At 36.3% G+C, this 23215-nt stretch overlaps 2 protein-coding genes across 6 annotated transcripts; both read left to right on the forward strand.

Moving 5' to 3' along the window:
• Positions 1–1653: 1653 nt before the first annotated feature.
• Positions 1654–15361, forward strand: crema (cAMP responsive element modulator a). 5 transcript variants are annotated; one of them, XM_084119268.1, is made up of 9 exons: positions 1654–1820; positions 3835–3873; positions 4162–4261; positions 5865–5981; positions 6731–6816; positions 7823–7971; positions 8205–8393; positions 12893–13049; positions 13168–15361. In XM_084119268.1, exons 3-9 carry the CDS (start codon positions 4172–4174, stop codon positions 13310–13312), a joined length of 933 nt encoding a protein of 310 aa, XP_083975394.1. In that variant the 5' UTR covers positions 1654–1820; positions 3835–3873; positions 4162–4171; the 3' UTR covers positions 13313–15361. The 5 variants fall into 5 exon arrangements, with proteins under 5 accessions (XP_083975394.1, XP_083975395.1, XP_083975393.1 ...); XM_084119269.1 differs by lacking the exon at positions 3835–3873 and having other exon boundaries at positions 1656–1820; XM_084119267.1 differs by lacking the exons at positions 1654–1820; positions 3835–3873 and having other exon boundaries at positions 3968–4261.
• A 2642-nt stretch (positions 15362–18003) lies between these two features.
• LOC311086388 (tripartite motif-containing protein 16-like) lies at positions 18004–21586 on the forward strand. The gene is made up of 6 exons (XM_084119264.1): positions 18004–18650; positions 18819–18914; positions 19112–19345; positions 19449–19608; positions 19779–19838; positions 20208–21586. Exons 1-6 carry the CDS (start codon positions 18063–18065, stop codon positions 20738–20740), a joined length of 1671 nt encoding a protein of 556 aa, XP_083975390.1. The 5' UTR covers positions 18004–18062; the 3' UTR covers positions 20741–21586.
• Positions 21587–23215: the final 1629 nt, after the last annotated feature.

A 23215-nucleotide genomic window follows, 5' to 3' on the forward strand; every position in this document is an offset into this window, starting at 1 on the left:
GTATTTGTGTGTGTCAGATTTAACTTTCTGCTTGTAGGACAAAGCTGTACTAAAATAGAAACATTGGGAACACAAAAACACACTCAGGGCCTGATTCAGATTAGTTCTACACACCCAGTTGAGGGAAGCTTTAGTGGAACAGCTGTAGGATTACGAACGCATGCTTTGATCTACGTATAAGGCACGGTGAGCAGATGCTAGATCTATTACTGAAGAACTGAAGCACTGAAGAGAACCGTTCTACCGACCCTCTCACACACAGAGTCAGTTCTGTGAGTTGCTGTCTGCATGTTTAAAGCCATGAAGTTTTGTCTTTGTTGAATCCCAGAGGTGGAGTCTACAGTGACTCATCATTTATGGATGAGCATCTGCTTTTCGCTGACATAGTCAGTGGCCTCCTCCTGTTTTTCAGTTATCGGTGTGGTTTCCAGTCCAACAAATTTGGCAAATAGTTTCCAACAAATGCAATCAACACTGACTTGTGAGTTCTTTGCGCAGCATGTTACATTACGACCTCAAAGTGGCAATCGCTTGCAACAAACAACTAAAACTATCTATCTATCTATCTATCTATCTATCTATCTATCTATCTATCTATCTATCTATCTATCTATCTATCTATCTATCTATCTATCTATCTATCTATCTATCTATATATCTATCTATCTATCTATATATCTGTCTGTCTGTCTGTCTATCTATCTGTCTGTCTGTCTGTCTGTCTGTCTGTCTGTCTGTCTATCTATCTATATATCTATCTATCTATCTATCTATCTCTGTCTGTCTGTCTGTCTGTCTGTCTATCTATCTGTATGTCTGTCTGTCTGTCTGTCTGTCTGTCTGTCTATCTATCTGTCTGTCTGTCTGTCTGTCTGTCTGTCTGTCTATCTATCTATCTATCTATCTGTCTGTCTGTCTATCTGTATGTCTGTCTGTCTATCTATCTATCTATCTATCTATCTATCTATCTATCTATCTGTCTATCTGTCTGTCTGTCTGTCTGTCTGTCTGTCTGTCTGTCTGTCTGTCTATCTATCTATCTATCTATCTGTCTGTCTGTCTATCTATCTGTCTGTCTGTCTATCTGTATGTCTGTCTGTCTATCTATCTATCTATCTATCTATCTATCTATCTATCTATCTATCTATCTATCTATCTATCTATCTGTCTGTCTGTCTGTCTGTCTGTCTGTCTGTCTGTCTGTCTGTCTGTCTATCTATCTATCTATCTATCTATGTCTGTTTATTTATAGCTTTCTGTCTGTCTAACATTATACAAATTATATTATATCTACTGTGTGTGAGAACTGAGAAATGATGTCGTTCTTCTAGCGCAAGATGGCGCTACTTCATCAAACTTCTTTATTTATATTTTATTTAAATATATTTAAAATAACTGAAATATGATACATTTTATATTTTGTTTTGTTTTTTTATTTATTGATTATAAAGTTGTTTCGATTCATCTTTAGGTAGGCTAAGTCTTATCAGTCTGGAGCACTTTTCATTATTAAATTCGAATCATTTTTATTATCAAATTTAAGTCTCAAATGCATTACTTCATTATGGAAATAAATTAATTTTAGCAAATAGGACAGTGTGTGGCATTTGGTGGGTGACAGCGGCCTCTCAGCGCCTATAGGCTCCGCCCAGCATGTGTGTGTTTGTGTGTGTGTGTGTGTGTGTGTGTTGTAGGGGCCTCCGGCTGCATTGTTCACATTTCCCAGGCGCATCATCAGAGCTGACGTGGGCTCTACGTGTGCAGTGAGTCGGGCTTCCTCTTCACCCGTAACGAGTGACGAGACTCTACGTAAAACTCGGGTAAGTTATTGCTGGCATGTCGATCTGCCGCCAGAGAGGACCTGGAGATGAGCGCAGCAAGACGAACATGACATGTAGCTACTGTTATATTAGTTTCTCAAATATAATATGTGCGCGAGGCGAATCTGTCTGGACGCGGCTCCAAGTTTAAACAGCGCTAAACTAGCTGTTGAAAAGAAAATAAACCTTCGAACAACGAAAAACGCGCAGATTTCATATTCTAAATGTTTATACTATTCGTCAGAGTTAAGCTGAAACATAACATAAGTACGAAAGCAAATTCAATTCAGGGTGGGCGATATTAAAAATTAAATGAGCCTGTGGAGAATGACGCAGCTTGATCCAGGAATGTGCCAGTATATACAGTACACAGCTTGCCTAAAGAACTTAAAAAGTTTGCAAGTTGCTTTACTGCTGTATTTATTTGTGAGCCCATGAATGTTTCAAATGTAGCCTATGTCATATCCTCGTGCCACCGTTTGCTGTTACATAAGCGCGAGCTGTTCAAAGTTTGCGCGCGTTTGTTTCTGTCAGAAGAAACAGAAGTTAAGAGAGCGCTGACATAATGCAACAGCCATAAATCAACATAGGAAGGAACAGTCTCGAATAAACTACTAAAGCAATCGAGTAAAATATATTTCCTCATAAATTGTACTAGTCTGCTATCTAGAATAGTTGATAAGTTTGTGCACTGTTCCGAGAAAATAAGGAAGTGCACGCGGCCGTTAGAGCGCGCTCCGTTTTTGTGTGCGTGACGTGCAATTTTTAATTACCCTATAAAAAACAACTATTAAATTACATATAAATTTTTTACCTATAATTTTTATTTCCATTATTTAGAATTCTTTGTTTATGCTTAATTGCAGCAATTTAACTCTTGCAGTATTGTATGAAAATTAATTTGTTTTCCCTTCAAGTTCTTTAGAGTTTAAAGTCCCTCTGTCCTAATCAAACCCAATGGACCACTTGCACTGAGGTTCGTGACGCACTTCCGTTTGGAAATAGTACGTCTCACTTATTTCCGGTTATGTTTACTTTCAATGTACTGTGGTCAATGAGTGGTTGAACAAACATCACCTAAAATGAGTGTCCGCAATCAGATTTAAAAATGTGGCAATTTTTATTGACAGGAAAAGGTATATTCTGTGTGCAGAATTTTCCAAACTTATCGGAACATGAAGTTTTAATCCAGCCCAAGCCGATCTGAGAAAAATGATTTCACCGGGACGCTGAAGTGTATGAGAAGAGATGAATAACATCAGTACGAACCACAAACATTTATTTATTTGGATTAAATATTTTAATCATTCTGTGTCATTTTTCAATGTCAATCTTTTCACTATGTACATGTTTATGCCCAAAATGCTATAATATTCAAAGTAGTTGACTGTCATTCTCTTCTATGCTGTGTACGTTATTGATTAAATAGCCTAGCCTATTTAACATTGTTACAGGCACCTCGCGAGCATTCATTCATTCAGCTATTTTAAAGACTGGAATAAACACCAGCGCACACAAGCAATCCTTTTAATAGTCAATTTCATTTCAAAATGTAAACCCAACAGGTATGAAATGTCAGAAAGAGAAAAACACTGTTAATGAGAAGACCAGCATATAGGACTGCTGCAGCTTAGTGGATAAATATATTTAGCCTATTTATTATTCAGAATGCACAGTTGGAAAGAAAATACATTTATAGGAACATTTTGGCAGGCTCAAGATAATTAATACAGAGATCATTATTCATTGTTTTGATCAATTGGCAGCCATGAAAAGCAGAAATGCTTAGACCTGTTTTCCGGTTCAAACGCTGGGCGCTCCGCATAACCCCTATTGGCAGCCATAAAACATAGTGATAATCTGCATTCTCATGTATGTAGGTGCGCTGAACGCTCCCGATATGTACTAACTAGAACACAGAAGTAGTTGTGCAAGTAGTCCATTGGTAGATATTATTGAAGCTTTGGCCCTCTGTTCTAACTTTTTTTTTCATGCATTTTTCATTTCTCACAAGATCGTGGAAGGGTATGTTTCACAATTCACCCTGATGCAGGTACTGTATATAAGGCTAAAACGGCCATTTACACTGTCAGCAGGTGAAAAATCCACTGTGGAAAATAAGAAACTGCTTCACAAGTCTCAGAAAACATATACTGTACATATCAACACAAACACTAACAACGAACAGTTTTATTGCCTCACATCTTGGACCACTCGATTGGCAAACCTTTGGCTGAAATGATGGATTATTGCATCAAATGCAATTTAGGCTTTTTAAAATCTTGTGACGTATGACTGTAAAGAGCGCTGACTGTGCATTTCCTCTCTGCTCTGTCGCTAGGCCGATCGCCATGGAAACTGCAACCATAGCGCAACAGGAAGCCAGTGCAACTGAGAAAATTACAAGTGAGATACAGTCAGATTCTGACTCACTCACACAGGTACAGATATGACGTCTGTTTCATTTTGTATATAAAGATCATGCCAAACTGAACACACATACATTAATGTTTGAATAAACTATAGGGAAAGTGAATGAATGAAGAATTTATCTACTATTGTACACCTAAAGCACTTTATAATCATTTCAGGACAGGAGTCTCTCCTCACCCACCACCACCATTTGAAAAATGTTTCAAAATCTTATTTACAATTAAACCGACACTGTAATACACATTCCTAACCATAGAAAAAATATGGTTTGACTATCATATTCATATACCGTGGTATTAATGTGGATTTCTAAGTTACTTTGAATAATAACATGATAATACCATAAAAAACATGGTAATATTATGGTACTTATGTGTGTTGTTAGACTGCAATATTTACAGACTAAATGTAAAAATAAAGATTGTGCAAAATATGACTTTATTGTATTAAGTGTTAAACAAGTGTTATTTTAGTATTTTATACACTATTAAAGTTTTTATTAATATTTTGAATTTGATTTGATTTTTATATTTTTTGTTTTAATTTTAGTTTGAGGTTTAGATTTTGTTTGTAATGTGCTTTTGCCAATTTTGCAATTTTAGTATTTATAATTAAACTTATTGCCAGAGGAGAACTGGCCCCCGACTGAGCCTGGGTTCTCCCAAGGTTTTTTTTCTCCATTGGGTCACCTGATGGAGTTTTAGGACACCATTAGGTCACTTGATGGAGTTTTCGGTTCCTTGCCACTGTTGCCTTTGGCTTGCTCAGTTGGGGATATTTTGGGGATATTAATTTAATTTTATCAATCAATAAATTTACACTAGAAACAACCTTGTTGTGTTATTTTGGTTTAATGCTTTGAAGCTGCTTTGATGCAATCTGTATTGTGAAAAGCGCTATATAAATACACTTGACTTGACTTGACTTGACTTATTTTATTTTAGTTAGTTGCTTATTGTATTTCAGTTAGTTTATAGTTTTTGTTGAATCTAATATATTTTATTTTATTTAAGAGATAGTTCCCCCAAAGTTGAAAATTCTGTCATCATTTACTCACCCTAAAGTTGTTCCAAACCTGTATGAGTTTCTGTTATTCTGTTAAGATATTTTAAAGAATGTTGGTAATCAAACAGTGGACGGTAGTCATTGACTTCCATAGTTGGAAAAAAATATGTAACACTTTAGTTTAGGGTCCAATTCTCACTGTTAACTAGTTGCTTATTAGCATGCATATTACTCGGATATTGGCTGTTTATTAGTACTTATAAAGCATATATTAATGCCTTATTCTGCATGACCATTTCTAATTCTAGAGACCATTCTACATCCCTTAATCCTACCCAATGCCTGAACTTAACTTAACTACCTTACTAACTATTAATAAGCAGTCATTAGGAGTTTACTGAGGCAAAAGTCATAGTTAACAGTTAGTTGATAGTGAAAATTGGACCCTAATCTAAAGTGTGACCAAAAAATACTATGGAAGTCAGTGGTTACCATCTTTTGTGTTCAGCAGAAGAAAGAAATGAGTAAATGATGACAGAATTGAACAGTAACAACACTGGGTTAAACAGCCTCAGACATGTCTTACCCTCTGTCTGTCTCTCTCAGGTGAACGAGGGTGTAGCTGTGGTGTCATTACCTGATGGACAGACACTGCATGTGCAGGGAGTCATTCAGACAACACAGCCCTCTGTTATACAGTCACCTCAGATACAAACTGTGCAGGTACACACATACAGGTTTTTTATGTATGTAATACATTTGTACAGGACTGTTGTAAATATAAGCCTTAGGAAAAGTTACCATCTATACAGTCCAGACTTATTAAACCATAATGTGTGCTGTTCTGTGAGCCATTCAAGCACAATCCTGTTATTCATTTACCTGTTATTCATCACCTGGAGAGGCTGACCAATCACATTGCGGGCAGTTAGAGCTGTAGCCAATCACAGGGCACGTTTACTCATCCTGGGATCAATGGGATGAAGGAGAAGCAGATTGACATAGTAACAAGAAGAGTGAGAGTAGCTGTATAGAGCGGTAATGAGATTTGTGTGAGAGTCAATGCATCTGATCTTCTTGGTAACACACACACACACACACACACACACACACACACACACACAAAGCCCACGTCAGACAAAACAAATCAGCTCAGGAGAAGATGGAAAACTCATGGTCACTTGGCACAATTGTTATCTATAGTGACACCCATATGTAAAATACATATTTCATCAAGCACTAAAGATGGATTTTGAAAGAATATCCTCATTTTTTCATTCAATGAAGCCTTAAAATGACGAAAAAGCTTTCTATATAGTCTCTATGACTGCTGAGCTAATACTAAAGATGTGTGTAAAGAACACCCAGAAATATAAGTAGTTATTCACTGAAATTTTCCCCTCCACATGTGATTCTTTTAAAGGCTCATTTGGCATTAAGGCGAGTACATATGTGTGTTTAAATGTTTTTAGGTAGCTTCTGATACCGGTGGCCCAAGTACAACACCATCCGATTCTCAAAAGAGGAGGGAGATTCTGTCCAGACGCCCGTCTTATAGGTGAGATCCATTCTTGAACGACACAGTGTTATTTTAGCATTATTCATAAACTATTATAGTATTTATTAATATTTATTAGCTTTTACTATTACTGAATTAGCTTTTACTTTTAGATTTTCATTTTAGTTTAAGTTTTAGTAATTTAACGTGCTTTTGTCATTTTTATTGGTTTTTAAACATATTTAAATTTAATAAATTTTTATTGAGTTTTAGTCATTTAATACTTCAACTTCAACTTATTTAATATCTAGTTCCGTCATGAAACTCTAGAGGGTGCAGGATGACAGGTCTTGTACGAGCAGTCATATCATTAGCGCATGGCACAAGCTGATTGGCCTCTGCTGATCCTGCAGCCAATGAGATTGCTTGCCCAACATTTAAATAGTCTGGTTCATTGTTTGCTGTAAGCTAGTCCTGCAGCGCATTATCAGAGTTCCTCTGAAACCCTCCACCTCCCCCAGCTCCACCTGCCTAGATCTGCTACGGGATTTATGCATATCCATTTATGCAGCAGCAGCATATCTTACATGCTCACAGCAGTGAGTCTGTGTATCTATTAGCAGTAGCAAGTCCATACTTGCTCTAGCCTGCCAAGACCATAACATGTTCAATAACTTGCTAAAACTATTACTATTCCAAGAGTTGTCATGATTGAAATTCAGTCAGATAAAACAAGGCAGCATTTCTAAGTTTTATTTATTTATTTATTTACTTTTTTTTTTTTTTTTTTTTTTTGGTTAAAGTGTTTCATTTAATATTTATAATAGATTTTTTCAGCTTTATTTTAATTAACGAAAATTATTTTTGATAGTATTAGCTACGTAAAAACACTGGTGGCCAATCAGATATCTCATAACTTGACATCATTCATTTCATCCCTGGAGTCAACAACAAAATACTCCAAACCCAATAATACCCAGAAACCCGCACACATGATAGTTCTTGTCTGAATGTGTTGACATTTCGTGACAGATACTGATGTTTTAGTTTACAAATGCATTTTCAGGAAAATTCTTAATGAGTTGTCATCAGATGTAACTGCTGTGCCAAAGATCGAGGAAGAGGAGAAAGTTGAGGAAGAAGCCCCGCCCACCTCTAGTGTTGCTACGGTGACGGCACCATCTTCAATCTACCAGACCAGCTCAGGGCAATACAGTACGTCTGAGTTCATTGCTCAGATAATTATCACATTGTGTGGCATGACGTGTGAATTCAAGTTATTACCCTTAAAATGAAGGGTTTTGTTGTTCATCAGCCCTTTCTTACGAAACAGCAACACATTAGATACTGCACAAATGTTTCCCAAATTTATGAAACTCTTATCAGTTGTTATAGCAAGTGTTTGGGAAATTGAAGATAAACTATCTTATTGTTTTGTGTCTGTGCAGTTGCAATCACTCAGGGTGGAGCGATACAGTTGGCCGGCCCTGGAGGAGAGGCCTTGCAAGGGGTTCAGGCTCTGACTCTTCCCAGCCCCGCCACACCCCAGCCTGGGGCCACTATCCTGCAGTACGGCCCCCAGCCTGGAGACCCTGGCCAACAGCTACTGCTAAGTGCTGGACAGGTGCTCGTTCAGGGTAAGACACTGGAACTTTTATAAACATCTTTAAAAGCTTTAATCTGAACCACATCTCTTCTGAAGTCAGTCAGACAGACAGAAAGAGGTTAAAAATCTTTTACAAAACGTTAAAATTGTTGTAATTTCAGCAAAGTGTGTATATGAGCTGTTAGCTGATAGCAGGCCCTGATCGTGGAAGGACAATAAATATACACGTTGCATTGTGGGAATCTAGTTTGATTTGCAGTCAAGTTTGTGTAGGAAGTGAGGTTTTTTTTTTGTGAAATGACATTTACAAAATAAGGTTGAAAATCTCCTTGATTTGCAAAGATAAGAGTTTCAGCATGTGAACCCACTCACTATTGGTTGGAAATCCAATGTTTTTTTGAATATTACCCTAAATAACAATAATAATAGAAGTACCCTGATACCCTGGTAAACCCTGGTAAAGTATCTGTGTTGAACATTGCAAAAATAATTTTCTTAAACAGTATTTTGGTCTTGATTTTCAGTAAAATATCTAAACATCCTTGAGATATTTTAAAATGAGCTTTCAGAGAATATTAGAGAATATACACTACCGTTCAAAAGTTTGAGGTCAGTGAGAATTTTTGGGGGAAAGAAATAAAATAAATCAAAACTTTTATTCATCAAGGATGAGTTAAACTGATCAAAAGTTACAGTAAAGACATTTATATGTTCTGCTGTTCTTTTGAACTTTCTATTCATCAAAGAATTTTGAAAACAATTTGTACACAACTTTTTTCAACATTGATAATAATAATGAATGTTTCTTGAGCATCAAATCATCATATTAGAATGATTTCTGAAGGATCATGTGACACTGAAGACTGGAGGAATGATGCTGAAAATTCAGCTTTGATCACAGGAATAAATTACAGTTTAAAATATATTAAAATAGAAAACAGTCATTTTAAATTGTCATAATATTTCACAATATTACTGTTTTTTTTTATTGTTTTTTATCAAATAAATGCAGCCTTGGTGAGCAGAAGAGACTTCTTTTAAAAACATAAAAAATCGTACCGATCTAAAACTTTTGACCAGTAGTGTATATATTTCCTAAAGCAAGTTTTATTTATTTTAAGGGTTTAAATAATTTTACTGCAAAAAAAATTAATAGCAATGAATAGAGAGAGGATGAAGTGTTTGTGTTCATTAACATTTTTTTCCTCAAAGTGACTATTCTAATGTTTTTGTGTTCGTTAGTTCAATAAAAGTAACTAAAAATAAATGTTTTATACTTTGCTCCTGGTAAAATTGTAATATTGACAAAGATGGAACATTTAAACATCAGCTCTGAGCAGAATAGATCATAAGAATAGATAGATTGTTTCAAATGATTTCCCACCTATTGAAACAGATAGGCCTTTAGAGATATCCTTAAAGATATTCATCTATGTAAACAGAGTAATATGACGACTGACATGTGAGTCTCTATGTGTGTGTGTGTGTAGATGACCATTTCAGATGCCTGTGTAGTGTTATGAGGTGAAATGGGCACAGTATCCTTTTGTTTGAGCTGCAATGCTTTTGCGTCACCATGTTCTAAAAATACATACTCAATAACATATCCCTCCTTCTCTTGTCTTCTTCCCCTCTCTTTTACCATTTTACCATGAACTTAAACATTTAAATTCCATGCAGTTGCAGAAACTTGTTAGACTTGTTGTTTTAATGTTCCTCAGGCCATAAATTTAAGCATAGAAGTTTAATCACAAACCTAGTGTCTTCTTTCTCTCAATCTCTCTCTCTCTCTCACACACACACGCATGGGTGTGGGGGGGGGCATTCTCCAGAGGGAGTGTGTTATTTCCCTGTGAGACTGCCGTGATGTCATAGTGATGTCAATGCCCTTAATAGTAACCTGTAATCTGACTGAGAGAGAGAGAGAGAGAGAGAGAGAGAAGGACGTAGGGAGGGAGAGAGAGAGAGAGAGAGAGAGAGAGAGAGAGAGAGAGAGAGAGGGAGGGAGGGTTAATGGCAAAACATTAAGTGTCACAACTCAAACTCAGACAGTCAGAGAGAGTCTATGAGAGAGAAACTCACTCAGTGAACCAGCTGAAAGGAAGAGAGAGTTTTTAGAGGAAATAAAGACGAAACAGAAGATAGTGCTCAAAAGACAAACACAACTGGATTACTACAGCATAGAGATGGCAGTGACCGGGGAAGAGACCGAGTCAGGTGAGAGAGAGAGAGATGTGTGTGCATGTGTGTGTTTTATGAGGGAAAAGTCAGTGATGCTAATGTATATATGCTGTATGCATTTATGAAGTTCTGTATTTTGCCATTTGGTAAATAAGCTGGTAGCATGATGAAATAGACATTGCTTTGTATTGTTTTTTAAGTGAATATTGGTACTTATTTAAACTTTAATTTAGTTTTTATGTAGTTGCTTCTTAACTTTTTTGCCTTTTACTTGTAAATTTAAATTATGTGGTATAGTAAATAAATGTTTCTATATTCCATGTAGTCTCAATTAATATGAGTTTATATATTAATAATGGATGTATAATAATAATAATTTTAAATATAGTAATTATTATAAACATAAAACTAAACAATAATAATTATGAAATGCTGTTTACATTTTTTATATGGAGTAGTCTCTGCAGAAAATGTCAACAATCTCAAAAGTAATGTAGTGAATATAATATTAGATTATTAATAATAACATTTAATATAGTGAATATTACAATCCTACAAAACTGATAAAAATAAACAGAAGTTATATTATGTGCGAAAGTTTGTAAACACTCTGAGAAAGTGGGACATCAGACGGAAGGACACTTGTTTTCGGGCTTCTTTAGCTTGTTTCCTTTTATGTGGTTGAAACTTTCTTCTCAGTCGTAAACACTCATTGACATGCTCCTGTTTTACGAAATCAGGCTGCAAATCTGCCTGTCTATTCACACACATGAATCATTGAGAGAAAGGCAGACAAAAGCAGAGAGAGAATGAGGGGGGAGGAGGGAGGAGCTTTCTGTTTGACGTCAGTCTGTTTCCTGGAAGCCTGCCGAAGCCGAGACGGAGAGAGAGAGAGAGAGAGAGAGAGAGAGAGAGGGAATGGGGCGGGGGTTTGGGCAACGACGCACACAGTGACATCAGCATTTTGTCACATTGTCTGATAACAAACGCACACACACACATGCACGTTAAGTCAAGGCATATCCAGTCTGTTGAAGGACGTTTACTGCTGGGAACATTGACTGATAGCTGCATTAAAACTGTCTGTACTGCACCCGTGACCTTATACTTATATTTGGGGTTTTGAATGTTACTTCAGGTACTTTTAATGTTGTTTGTGTGGGTGGATGTTATAGTTTTTATATAACTGCTCTGTTCGTTGTTATTGTTTTGGATTTATTACATAAACTAATGAGTCCAATTAGACCTGCTCTTTTAAACCTGATTACAACAAAATAGAAGTCAAAGCTGATTGGTTAGATCCAGTTTTATGTGCCTCTTTACTCTATCCGTGAGTTTTTAGACACAGATAAAACATTTTTCAGATTAAACCAGAACTAGAATTGCAAAAATAATGATGATGATTATTATTATTATTATTATTATTACATACTGTTTTCTCAAGATAACAACTGTGATTTCTCTTTGTTTCCATATGTTTGGAAATAATAATAATGCATAAAATTAATAATAGTAATTGTTGTTGTTGAGTATAATTATTGTCAATAATAATGAATTATATGAACCTATACATTTAATTATACAATAAATTAAACTACTTTATTCACTTATAATTTAACATGGAATTATGCACTTAATTTTTTATTTATTTGGTGTCTCAGCTCAAGCCCATATATCATCTCTAATCTACACTTTTCATTTATGAGTTTTAAACCTTTTGCAGATGAAACCATAACCAGAATTGCACAAATAATGATTACTATTATTATATTTTCACGATTTACTCAGCTCTTTGCTTCCATATGTTTTGAAATAATAATAATTATACAATAAATAAATCAAATTATTGTTATTATCAATAATAAATAATTATACACTATTTTTTATATATTTTACGTCCTAAGGATATACAGTATATCACTACTGATCTACATTTTTCATTCATGAGTTTTCAGATACAGATTAAACCATCAAAATATTGTATGTTGCATCACTGACCATAAATTATTGGTAACATTTTACAATATAGTTGTAAATGCTAACATAAACTAACCATGAACAATAATTTTTACATTTGTTTTTTTTTTGTAATTTAATTTCAAAATCAGTTTAATTTTTTAAATATACTATTGTACATTTTAGTTTCTAATGCATTAATGTTAACATGTATGTAGAAATGAACATTAACTATGATTAATATGACGTAAATGTATTGTTCATTGCTAGTTCATGTTGTCAACTATTGTGTAACCAATTTCACTGTAAATTAATGTACACAGCCAAACTTTAAAATGTTACCCTTACATCTGTCAAAATATATAATGCATTTTGGTTTATTTGTGCATGTAGCTGCCACAGGAGACATGCCAGCGTATCAGATCCGCTCCCCGTCGTCAGGGTTACCACCAGGTGTCGTCATGGCAGCGTCGCCGGGGGCCATGCACAGCCCACAGCCGAATGCAGAGGAGGCCACACGCAAGAGGGAAGTCCGCCTGATGAAGAACAGGTACACACACACCTGAGTCTCAATGTGTGCATGTGCTTCAACTCGGGCATTTTTCTTTTTGGGGCTTAACTATCTCTTTGAGCCTGCTCCTGTTTGACCCTTTATTTGCGTGTTGTAGGGAGGCGGCGCGCGAGTGTCGCAGAAAGAAGAAAGAATATGTCAAGTGTTTGGAGAATCGCGTCGCTGTGCTGGAAAACCAGAACAAGACTCTCATAGAGGAGCTCAAAGCTCTCAAAGACATCTACTGCCACAAGCAAGAATAGCCCTCACAAACACTGCGCAAGGACTGTGTGATACACAAACTACCTGTCTCTTCTCTTCTTCTGTCGCACCGCCTGGATTTGATCGTTTTCGCTCGTTTGTTTAGCCAAATGTTTTTATAAGAAGTTGCTAACGTTGCTTTGAGGATGCTGAGGTCTACTGCTGTCTGCATTTTATCCTCTCACACACACACACACACACACATACATTTTAAGATTGGCATATATTATTCCTGTCCTCCGTGCTTCGAAAAAACTGGAACTCTTCATTGATATGTGTGGAAAAATGTATGAGCTTTACTTTAAGTTGGAATCAGAAAAAGCTAAGTTTGATGAGTAGATGTGAACTGGTTGCACACTGCGCACATAAGCAGCATGTTTACAGTCTTGGTGCATAAATATGTAGAAAATACGCTGTAAGCCCATTTGAAGCAACATAAAATAATGGAGTTATATACTTATTAATTGATGCAGCAGGTTACATTTGTAGTGAGTTTCTCTTCAGTAAGTCTGATTGAATCCAGGTGATTTAAGCAGTTTATTGGATGTATATTTAAATTAGATTTCAATCACATTTGTACATTTCAATATTTATTTGATAAATTATGGTTTTAATAAAGAAAATAGTAAATGTAGTACCCCAGAAATCTCTATTTTCTCGTTTTCTGCCTAGATTCCAGATTCAGGTTATGCTGTTTATGTGCGCAGTGTTAAACACCAGTTTCCACATAGTAGTTTTTATATCGGTGAAATTATGTGTTGGATGGAATGAACTATTTTAAGTTGTTTATTAACAGGCATGAGCTCATGGCTGATTGTAACAGTGACCCATAACTTCACCAAGAAACGTGACATAATGTTGATGATTACATAATATTGATGTAAGTTCTTAAAGGGATAGTTCACCCAAATATTTTAATTTTGTGTGCACTATTTTTCTTCTGTGGAACACAAAAGATGACATTTTAAAAAAATGTCAGTGGTGTCCAGTGTTGTTTTGGACCCCCATTGTCTTTCATTATCTAGACAAAACCAGTTCTTCAAAATATCCTCTTTTGTTTTGCGCAGAAGAAAGTCATACAGGTTTGGAATGACATGAGGGTGAGTAAATGATGACAGAATTTTCATTTTGGGGCTAACTCTCTTTAAGGCTGCTCTTAACTCCCTTTATTTCTATTAAATCACGCAGATTTTCTTTTATTCATTCAGCACACTTTTATTTAGAGTGTACAAGTAAGAAAAATATGCATAAGCACTTCTCTGTCAATTTCCTCATGTCTGTAATATAAAGTGTATGTTAATATGCAGACAAACTATAAATTAGCCATTTGTAGGTTGATTGCTCTGTTTGTTTGAGCATCCCAAAAATAGCATCTTTGGATCAACCAATGGAGTGAGTTTGAGGCGGAGCTACCTTTTTGAAAATGTTAATTTTTTCTAATCCGTTTTGTGATGCTAGAGGAAGAGAAATTACACACTTCAGCTTCAATGCTTTGTTTATCTGTGCTCCAATTCATAAAATGTGAGGAACAGTACATTTTGCATGGTGAAGGAAGGAAAATGGTGTAACATTATGAATTGTGAATTTTACTTGCATCACAAATATTGCTTTTGATGTAATATTGTATATTATCTCAGTAATGAATTTATCTTTCATTGTTTATTATAATATTAGAAGTGAAGTATGGAAGTAAAGAGCCATTTATGAGTAATAAAAGTGCAGGTTCTCTAAGTCAGACAGGGGGCACTAACTCATATTTCAGCTGTTAGGATGCCTGTGTGTGTGTATCTTCTGTTTCTCAGACTGCTAGTCATCATGAATTCATCTTCACTTACAGCCAATCATGTTTCTGTGTTTTGATGCTGTACTATTTTATATAGTCTGGTCGGAAAATGGATTTGGTTTGATATTTAAATAGCTTATGTTTTCAATTAACCTCTTAATTAGACTTTACAGATTGATGTTAATATAACAGATTGTATGCCCTGCCTTTCTTTAACACTGTACAGAGCGCTGACATCTATTTTTAATAAAATATTTTTGTAAATGTATATGATCTTCCCACATGGTCAAACCTGAATTTTGAGAAGCTCTATTTATGTCTTTTTAGGATGTAGTATGTATAACTAGCTGTATATAAAAACAGTAAATATCCCCATTTAAATAATTTAGACAAGTTTTTGAAATCCTAAAAAAATGCGTATGCATTTTTTTGTGCAAACACATTTTTTGCACAACACTAACACAAGTACACACTTGAATGTAAATGTATTTTTGAACAGATCCTGTGAGTGTGACCTTCAAGAATTTGTTTTATCTGAAAATGTTGTATTGCACACATTCTTAACCAGATGCTTTGCTGATCTTAAATGATCTCCAAGCCTGGTTGGTCTGGTCTGGTGGCTGTCTTAGCTGGGAGATTAGCTTGCTAACCAGCTAAACTGCTTTAACACCAGCTGGGCCTAACTGGGAAACAGTTTAAACATCATCAAAGACCAGCAAACAAGCTTAATCTGTTTTAAGATGGTTTCAGTCAGTTATCTCAAAAATAATAAAACTAAAATCTTTCAGCATACTTGTTTCTGTTTATTTGTCTCTCTCTTTCAAATTTCCTCGCTTAACTTCTACTATAGCAAATTACTTTGCATGTATAGCCTAGGTATAGCTAAAGCATCTTTATCTGTTTTTAGCTTTATCTGAGGGTTGAATATGAGTGTTTTCGAGACTTTTGTAATCAGCATGAAGTAATGTTTTTTGAATGATATTGCATTACTGTCAGAGCGGTCTGGCCTGGGCGCTAGAATGTGCTGTATCATGCGTTTGGCACGAACAAGCAGAACATGGAAAATTCCACAGTGTGTTAGAGCGCCCTCTACTGGAACACGACAGTTTTACACGCTGGAAAACTGTGTTCCTGTACGACACTGTCATCTAGTGGATGTTCAAGGCAAGCCGTTTTTACATTTATTATTAAAATCTCTGTTAAAATGATCTATTTTTGTTACTAGTACGTATTCTTTCACTAGTGTACATGATGATCCAAATATCAGTAGTATTTAAATAGTATATCACAACTGTATTCTTTAAATCATGTATGCAGCTTAGAGCCCGAAGCCATTTGTTTTGAGAATAATGGCTGGCTGATGAAGTTATTGGCTGGCTAGCCGGCTCAGCCAAAACCTAAATGGCTGCTGCAGCCGCCAAACTTTTCATAGCTGCAAATGGCTGAAGCTGCCACTTCATGTCTACAGATGTCTATGTTATACTGATTTACTAGATCTCAATATTTCCAAGCAATGCATGGCTTACACTATATTTTACACTATATTTCTACAAAATGCAATACAATGTAATAAAGAAAACACCAGATTTTACTTTCACAACGTATGTACATATTTATTTTGTAGTCTGTATGCTACTAAACATTTTCAAATAGCCTACAATGTGTTGTGTTTAGGCTAAATGTATGTAGGCTAAGTTGTATACAATAACTTGGCATTATCATGGATGAAGCTTATCATATTACACCTTGAAGGAGCAAGTGATCCATATTTGGATCCAACAGAATTGTACAGAAGAGAGAGAGCTTCCTAACGGTGCATGTGAGAGGGTGACGGCAGAGATCGCGGAGAAGTATGTTGATTAAGAACGCAAAATTTTGTTGAATTTATGAGAAATCTACAGACGCAAACAGACGAAGTGTAGTAAAATAAAGACCTAAATGTGTATTTCGGACTTTTTTTCACCACAAGTCTGAAAGAAGACATGTTATTGAAGACAAATATCCAAAAATCTCAAAATTGACCAGTAAAAAAAAAAAAACGATGCCTGCCGTGTCTCGCCTTAATATAAACACATCAGTATTATTTTGGACAAAGTTTTGCACATTTCACTTCAATTTACACTGAAGCATGCGTCGTGAATTAGAAACGGTGGTTTGTTACTGCAGTAATATCACGTTCAGTGCTATAAATCTCCGTTCCAGAATATTTGGTTCATAACATCAATCTTTGATTCAGGTGTTTGTGCAACCGTGCCCTGAACAAAAGTCTGGGTAGGCCTAAGTTAAAAAAAAAAGTAAGTAGGAATTAGGAAAGTATGTGAGAAGTGAGATCAAAATTACCTTGCTTGCTTCTTTCCACCATTTCACCTCAGTGCGAGAAAAAAATGCATCGCTTCTTCTGTACGGAAAACGAGCAATTTTAATTGGTCGTCAATTCACTGTGAGTCTGTGTATCGTAGCAACGAGCACAAGACTGTGCTGTTATGAATCCAGTGAGAAAATAGATCTCATGTATTGTTTATATTTCGTGTGTGTATGTCTCTATGTGATAGAATTATTATTTGATGCAAATAATTCTAGCCGGCTCAGCCAAACTTTATCAGATGGCGGCTCAATTTGGCTTACGAAATTATTGGCTGGCGGCGGCTGAAATTCTAAATGGCGCAAATGGCGGCGCCTGGCGGCGGCTTCGGGGTCTAATGCAGCTACCATATCAATCCCATTGCATAAACATTTAATTCTTTCAAGAGTTACAAAGTTATAAAATTAGCTCTCTGTAGCTTCGCATTCTTACACTGTCCTACCAGGTCTGTCTATTATGATGTTCTACAGTTGACATTATATTATAGGAACCCGTTTGCACCATAGACTGTAAAAAAAGGTTTGCACACGTACAGAAACAGGAAACGTCTCAGTTCGGAGAAAACGAAAGTTATGCAGTTGTAGCCTACACCTCTCTACACAACAAAATGGCAGACGCCAGTACTTTATGGTCTCGGGATACATTTAACTGTTCAATCTGTCTGGATCTACTGAAGGATCCAGTGGGCATTCCCTGTGGACACAGTTACTGTATGATCTGTATCACAGGCTGCTGGGATCAGGATGATCAGAAGGGAGTCTACAGCTGCCCTCAGTGCAGACAGGCCTTCACTACAAGACCTGTTTTAGGTACAAACACCATGCTGGCTGAAGTGGTGGAGAAACTCAAGAAGACAAAACCACAAGCTCGCCCTGCTCAGTGTTACACTGAATCTGGAGATGTGGAGTGTGACGTCTGCACTGGGGACAAAAACAAAGCCATCAAGTCCTGTCTGGTGTGTCTGAACTCTTACTGTCAAAATCATCTGGAACAACATGAGATTTTCTTCAAAAGTAAGAGACACAATCTAATGGACGCCACTGGACGACTTCAGGAGATGATCTGCCCTCAACATGAGAAACTGCTGGAGATTTACTGTCGTACTGATCAAAACTGTATATGTTATTTGTGTACAATGGATGAACACAAAAACCATGACACTGTATCAGCTGCAGCAGAGAGGACTGAGAAACAGGCATGACTTGAATTATCCCTTAACAGCTATATAAATGAAGATCATTATAAAAAAATATAAAGTTTCTTTGTAGCTATTTAGGTTTGTCAAAATATTAAACTCACACAGAGTTTTACTTGTTTTTAGCATGCAGTAATATAAGGTGGGGATTATTTGTCATTCCTGCAGAGAAAATTGGGTGAGATGCAAAGAAAACACCAGCAGAGAATTGAGGAGAGACAGAAGGAGCTTGAGGAGCTGAGAGAGGCTGTAGAGTCTCACAAGGTGAGTTTAGAGCAGAAGAACTGCTGGAAGAGCTGTTTCAGACTCAGTTAGGACTCTCCTCCAGTCAGTCCGTGAGGAGCCAGTGCTGGAGCTCTTTCAGTCCCACTGAAGCCCACTGTGGGGAACAGGCTGTGTGAGGGACCAGTAAGAGCTGAGTGAATGGACTGGTTCTAATGCGTCTCTGTGTGTCCTAACAGCGCTCTGCACAGGCAGCAGTGGAGGACAGTGAGAGGATCTTTACTGAGCTGATCCGCTCCATTGAGAGAAGCCGATCTGGGTTGACACAGCTGATCAGAGACCAGGAGAAGACTGCAGTGAGTCGAGCTGAAGAACGACTGGAGCGACTGGAGCAGGAGATTGAGGATCTGAGGAGGAGAGACACTGAGCTGGAGCAGCTTTCACACACAGATGATCACATTCAATTCCTCCAGGTAACAGAGATCTGACAAACAGCACAGTGTCTTTAAGAAGGTTTCCTATCAAATGATTCTGTCTTTAGCTGGTGCTTTTATTGTTTCTATTGTGTCTGTGTAGAGTTTCCAGTCTCTCTCTGTCCCTCCTGGATCTACAGACTCGTCCAGCATCACTGTCAGTTCTCGTCTCTCTTTTGATGATGTTGGAAAATCTGTGTCTCATCTGAGAGAGAAACTGGAGCATTTCTGCAGAGAGGAAATAGAGAAGATATCTGGAAAAGGTAAAACACTAATTCATCCTTTTATGAGCGAAATAGGTAATGCATATAATGTAATTTTGTAATATTTTGTAGATCATACAACGCATATCAATAACTGTATGTGACATGGTTTTGATAGTTTCTCTTTATACAGCATGTGAATTATAATAAAGATCTGTTGGTTTCCATAGTAACATACATTGAGATTATTCCTACTCCTGAACTCAAGACCAGGGAGGATTTCCTTCAGTGTAAGTCTCTATTAACAAACAAACATACTGAAACTAAACAAGTTTTAACCCACTCTATAATAAAATTGCAAAATAAACTCCATAAAATACATAAATATGAACAAAAACAACACAATACAAATTCTTGTTTCACATGAGACTTTATTCAAATCAGTTAAATAGTCAACAAATGAAATTAAAGTACTTAATAATAAGAATAATTTTATTATAGTCTTATTCATTTTTATAATGCTTTATACTCATTCACAAACACACACACAGCTTTATGATGTCAATAACAGTGACACTCACTCACATGCAGTCAGGTGTAAAGCACCTGCTCTCTGAAATACTGAATTACATGTTGATTATATGCTCTGTCTCAATCAGATTCTCATCAACTCACTGCGGATTCAAACACAGTGAATAAAAAACTGGTACTGTCTGAAGGGAACAGAGTGATTAAATACACTGACAAAGTCCAGCCGTATCCTGATCATCCAGACAGATTTGATCATTGTCAGGTGTTGTGTCGAGAGAGTGTGTGTGGACGCTGTTACTGGGAGGTTGAGTGGAGTGGTGAGATGGGTATATCAGTGTCATATCAGAGCATCAGCAGGAAAGGACATGGAAATGAATGTAGATTTGGATGTAATGATCAGTCCTGGAGTTTGTCATACTATGACTCCAGTTTCTCATTCTGGCACAATTACAAAAAGACTAAACTCCCTGTAGTCTCCAGCTCCTCTAGACTAGGAGTGTATGTGGATCACAGTGCAGGAACTCTGTCCTTCTACAGCGTCTCTGACACAATGACCCTCATTCACAAAGTCCACACCACATTCACTCAGCCTCTCTATCCTGGGCTTGAGTTCTTTAGGGGACACAATGAAGTATCAAAATTTAAACTGTGTGAATTATAAATATGATACAGAGATTTTACAAATAAAATCAGCTTATTCATTTGAGCTCTTTGATAAATCAGCAACTGTGAGAAATTGAAGTGTTTCATTTTCTAATCAATACTGAACTTCTCTCATTAAAATAACATGGCAGATTTCTAAAATAAAAATCTGCTCATACGCTCTAATGATGACAGTTGAGTACAACAAAGTAATTAATAAATATGAAAGTTGCCATTGAGAGTAACAACACAAATAATGTCACTGTATTGTCTTCACACGTACAGGAGTCACAATCAACTGTGTACATTGTTCTAAAAAGGGTTTTATAAAATCACTTGGACTAAGCAGAACTGAATAATACCCAGCTGTATCCCACTGCAAGTTTTTAGGTTTCACACATGCATATTCTTGTACTGTATGTGTTCTATTTCAATAAAATGAAGCCCTTCATTTTTTCAAGAGGGCAGGAAAAGTATACAATTATTGTATTTCATATTTGTTATATTATCAAGTGGTTTGGTTTTGATTTATTGTTGTCATATATGACCTAGACAAAAGTCAAAAACAGAAAGTTTTGAAATATACCTATACTGTAATCCACTGTTAACAAGCAAACTAGAGCTAGTCTTTTTGGTGAACCAGTATCAATAAGTTAAAAAAAAAAAAAAAAAAAAAAAACATGCATATTTCTACATCAAAGAATATTTTACTTTATCAGCTTTAGTAGGAGTAATAAAATCTCTCTGTACTTTGTGTATATTCACATTGTGAGTGTGTGTTTCTCCTGATGTATTCTGTTTTACCACAAGAAACACTCTGTAACTCTGGGTACAGTTCACTCAATAAATATCACTGCCAGGGCAATTCTCTCAAGTCTCTCATTCTTCTTTTACTTTCTTCTTTTCATGACTGCATATCTACCAACTCCTCTTTGGGTTGATATAAGCAATAAAGTTGTTAAATCAGTTAATATCTTGCTCACTTCAAATAAATCAAATCAATGTTCCAAAAGTTACTGCCACCAAGCTTTAGAGACATAATACTTGTTAAGGTTTTGTCATGTTTGATCTGTTTGAGATTGAGTTGGTTTCGCACTGTTTTCTGATCCTGTTTCCTTTGTTCCCGCTTCTGGTTAGTTTCTTACTCATTAGTTCATTGATTTAGTCACACCTGTCCTATTTTACCCATGATTAGTTTGTGTATAGCTAGCCCTCAGTTTGTACTTTAGTTTGTCCGTTAATGTCGTTGTGGTTGTTCTGTTCTAGCTCTTTGTAATTTCTAATGTAACACTATCTAATGTAAATGATAAATCGCGCTTGACATTTGTGCTAGCTACTGTATACGGTCACCAGGCCACCACACAGACTTTATCAAAGAATTTGCCGATTTTTTATCGGAGTTACTGCAGATAAAGTCCTAATTGTTGGTGATTTTAATATACATGTAGATAACGAAAAAATGCATTGGGATTAGCATTTAGAGACATTCTGAACTCTATTGGAGTTAGACAACACGTGTCAGGACCCACTCATTGTCATAATCATACTTTAGATCTAATATTATCACATGGAATCAATGCTGATGCCGTTGAAATTCTGCAGCAGAGCGATGATATCTCAGATCATTATCTAGTCTCGTGTATACTTAATTTAGCCTATAGGTTGCAAAGCCGACTTCGTGTTACAAATATGTTAGAACTATCACTTCTGCCACTAAAGATTGCTTTATTAATAATATTCCTGATCAGTTTCATCTCCTCAGCATCCCAGATAGCTTAGAAGAACTTGATATTGCGACTCTCTCTTTTCCAGCACTTTTGACACAGTTGCTCCTTTGCGCTTAAAAAAGATTAAAGAAAATAGTCCAACGCTTTGGTACAACGAGCACACTCGGGCCCTTAAGAGAGCAGCCAGAAAAATGGAGTGCAAATAGAAGAAAACAAAACCAGACGTTTTTCAGATTTTGTGGAGAAAGAGAACAATTGCATACAGAAAAGCCTTAAAAACGGCTAGATCTGCTTATTTTTCGACTCTCTTAGAAGAAAACAAACACAACCAAATTCCAAATTTCCTCACTTAACTTCTATAGCAAATTACTTTACATGTATAGCCTAGGTATAGCTAAAGCATCTTTATCTGTTTTTAGCTTTATCTGAGGGTTGAATATGAGTGTTTTCGAGACTTTTGTAATCAGCATGAAGAGATGTTTTTTTTGAATGATATTGCATTACTGTCAGAGCGGTCTGGGCGCTAGAATGTGCTGTATCATGCGTTTGGCACGAACAAGCAGAACATGGAAAATTCCAGTGTGTTAGAGCGCCCTCTACTGGAACACGACAGTTTTACACGCTGGAAAACTGTGTTCCTGTACGACACTGTCATCTAGTGGATGTTCAAGGCAAGCCGTTTTTACATTTATTATTAAAATCTCTATTAAAATGATCTATTTTTGTTACTAGTACGTATTCTTTCACTAGTGTACATGATCCAAATA

Source organism: Abramis brama (assembly GCF_963993115.1).
Source record: "Abramis brama genome assembly, chromosome: 7".
Lineage (NCBI taxonomy): Eukaryota > Metazoa > Chordata > Actinopteri > Cypriniformes > Leuciscidae > Abramis > Abramis brama.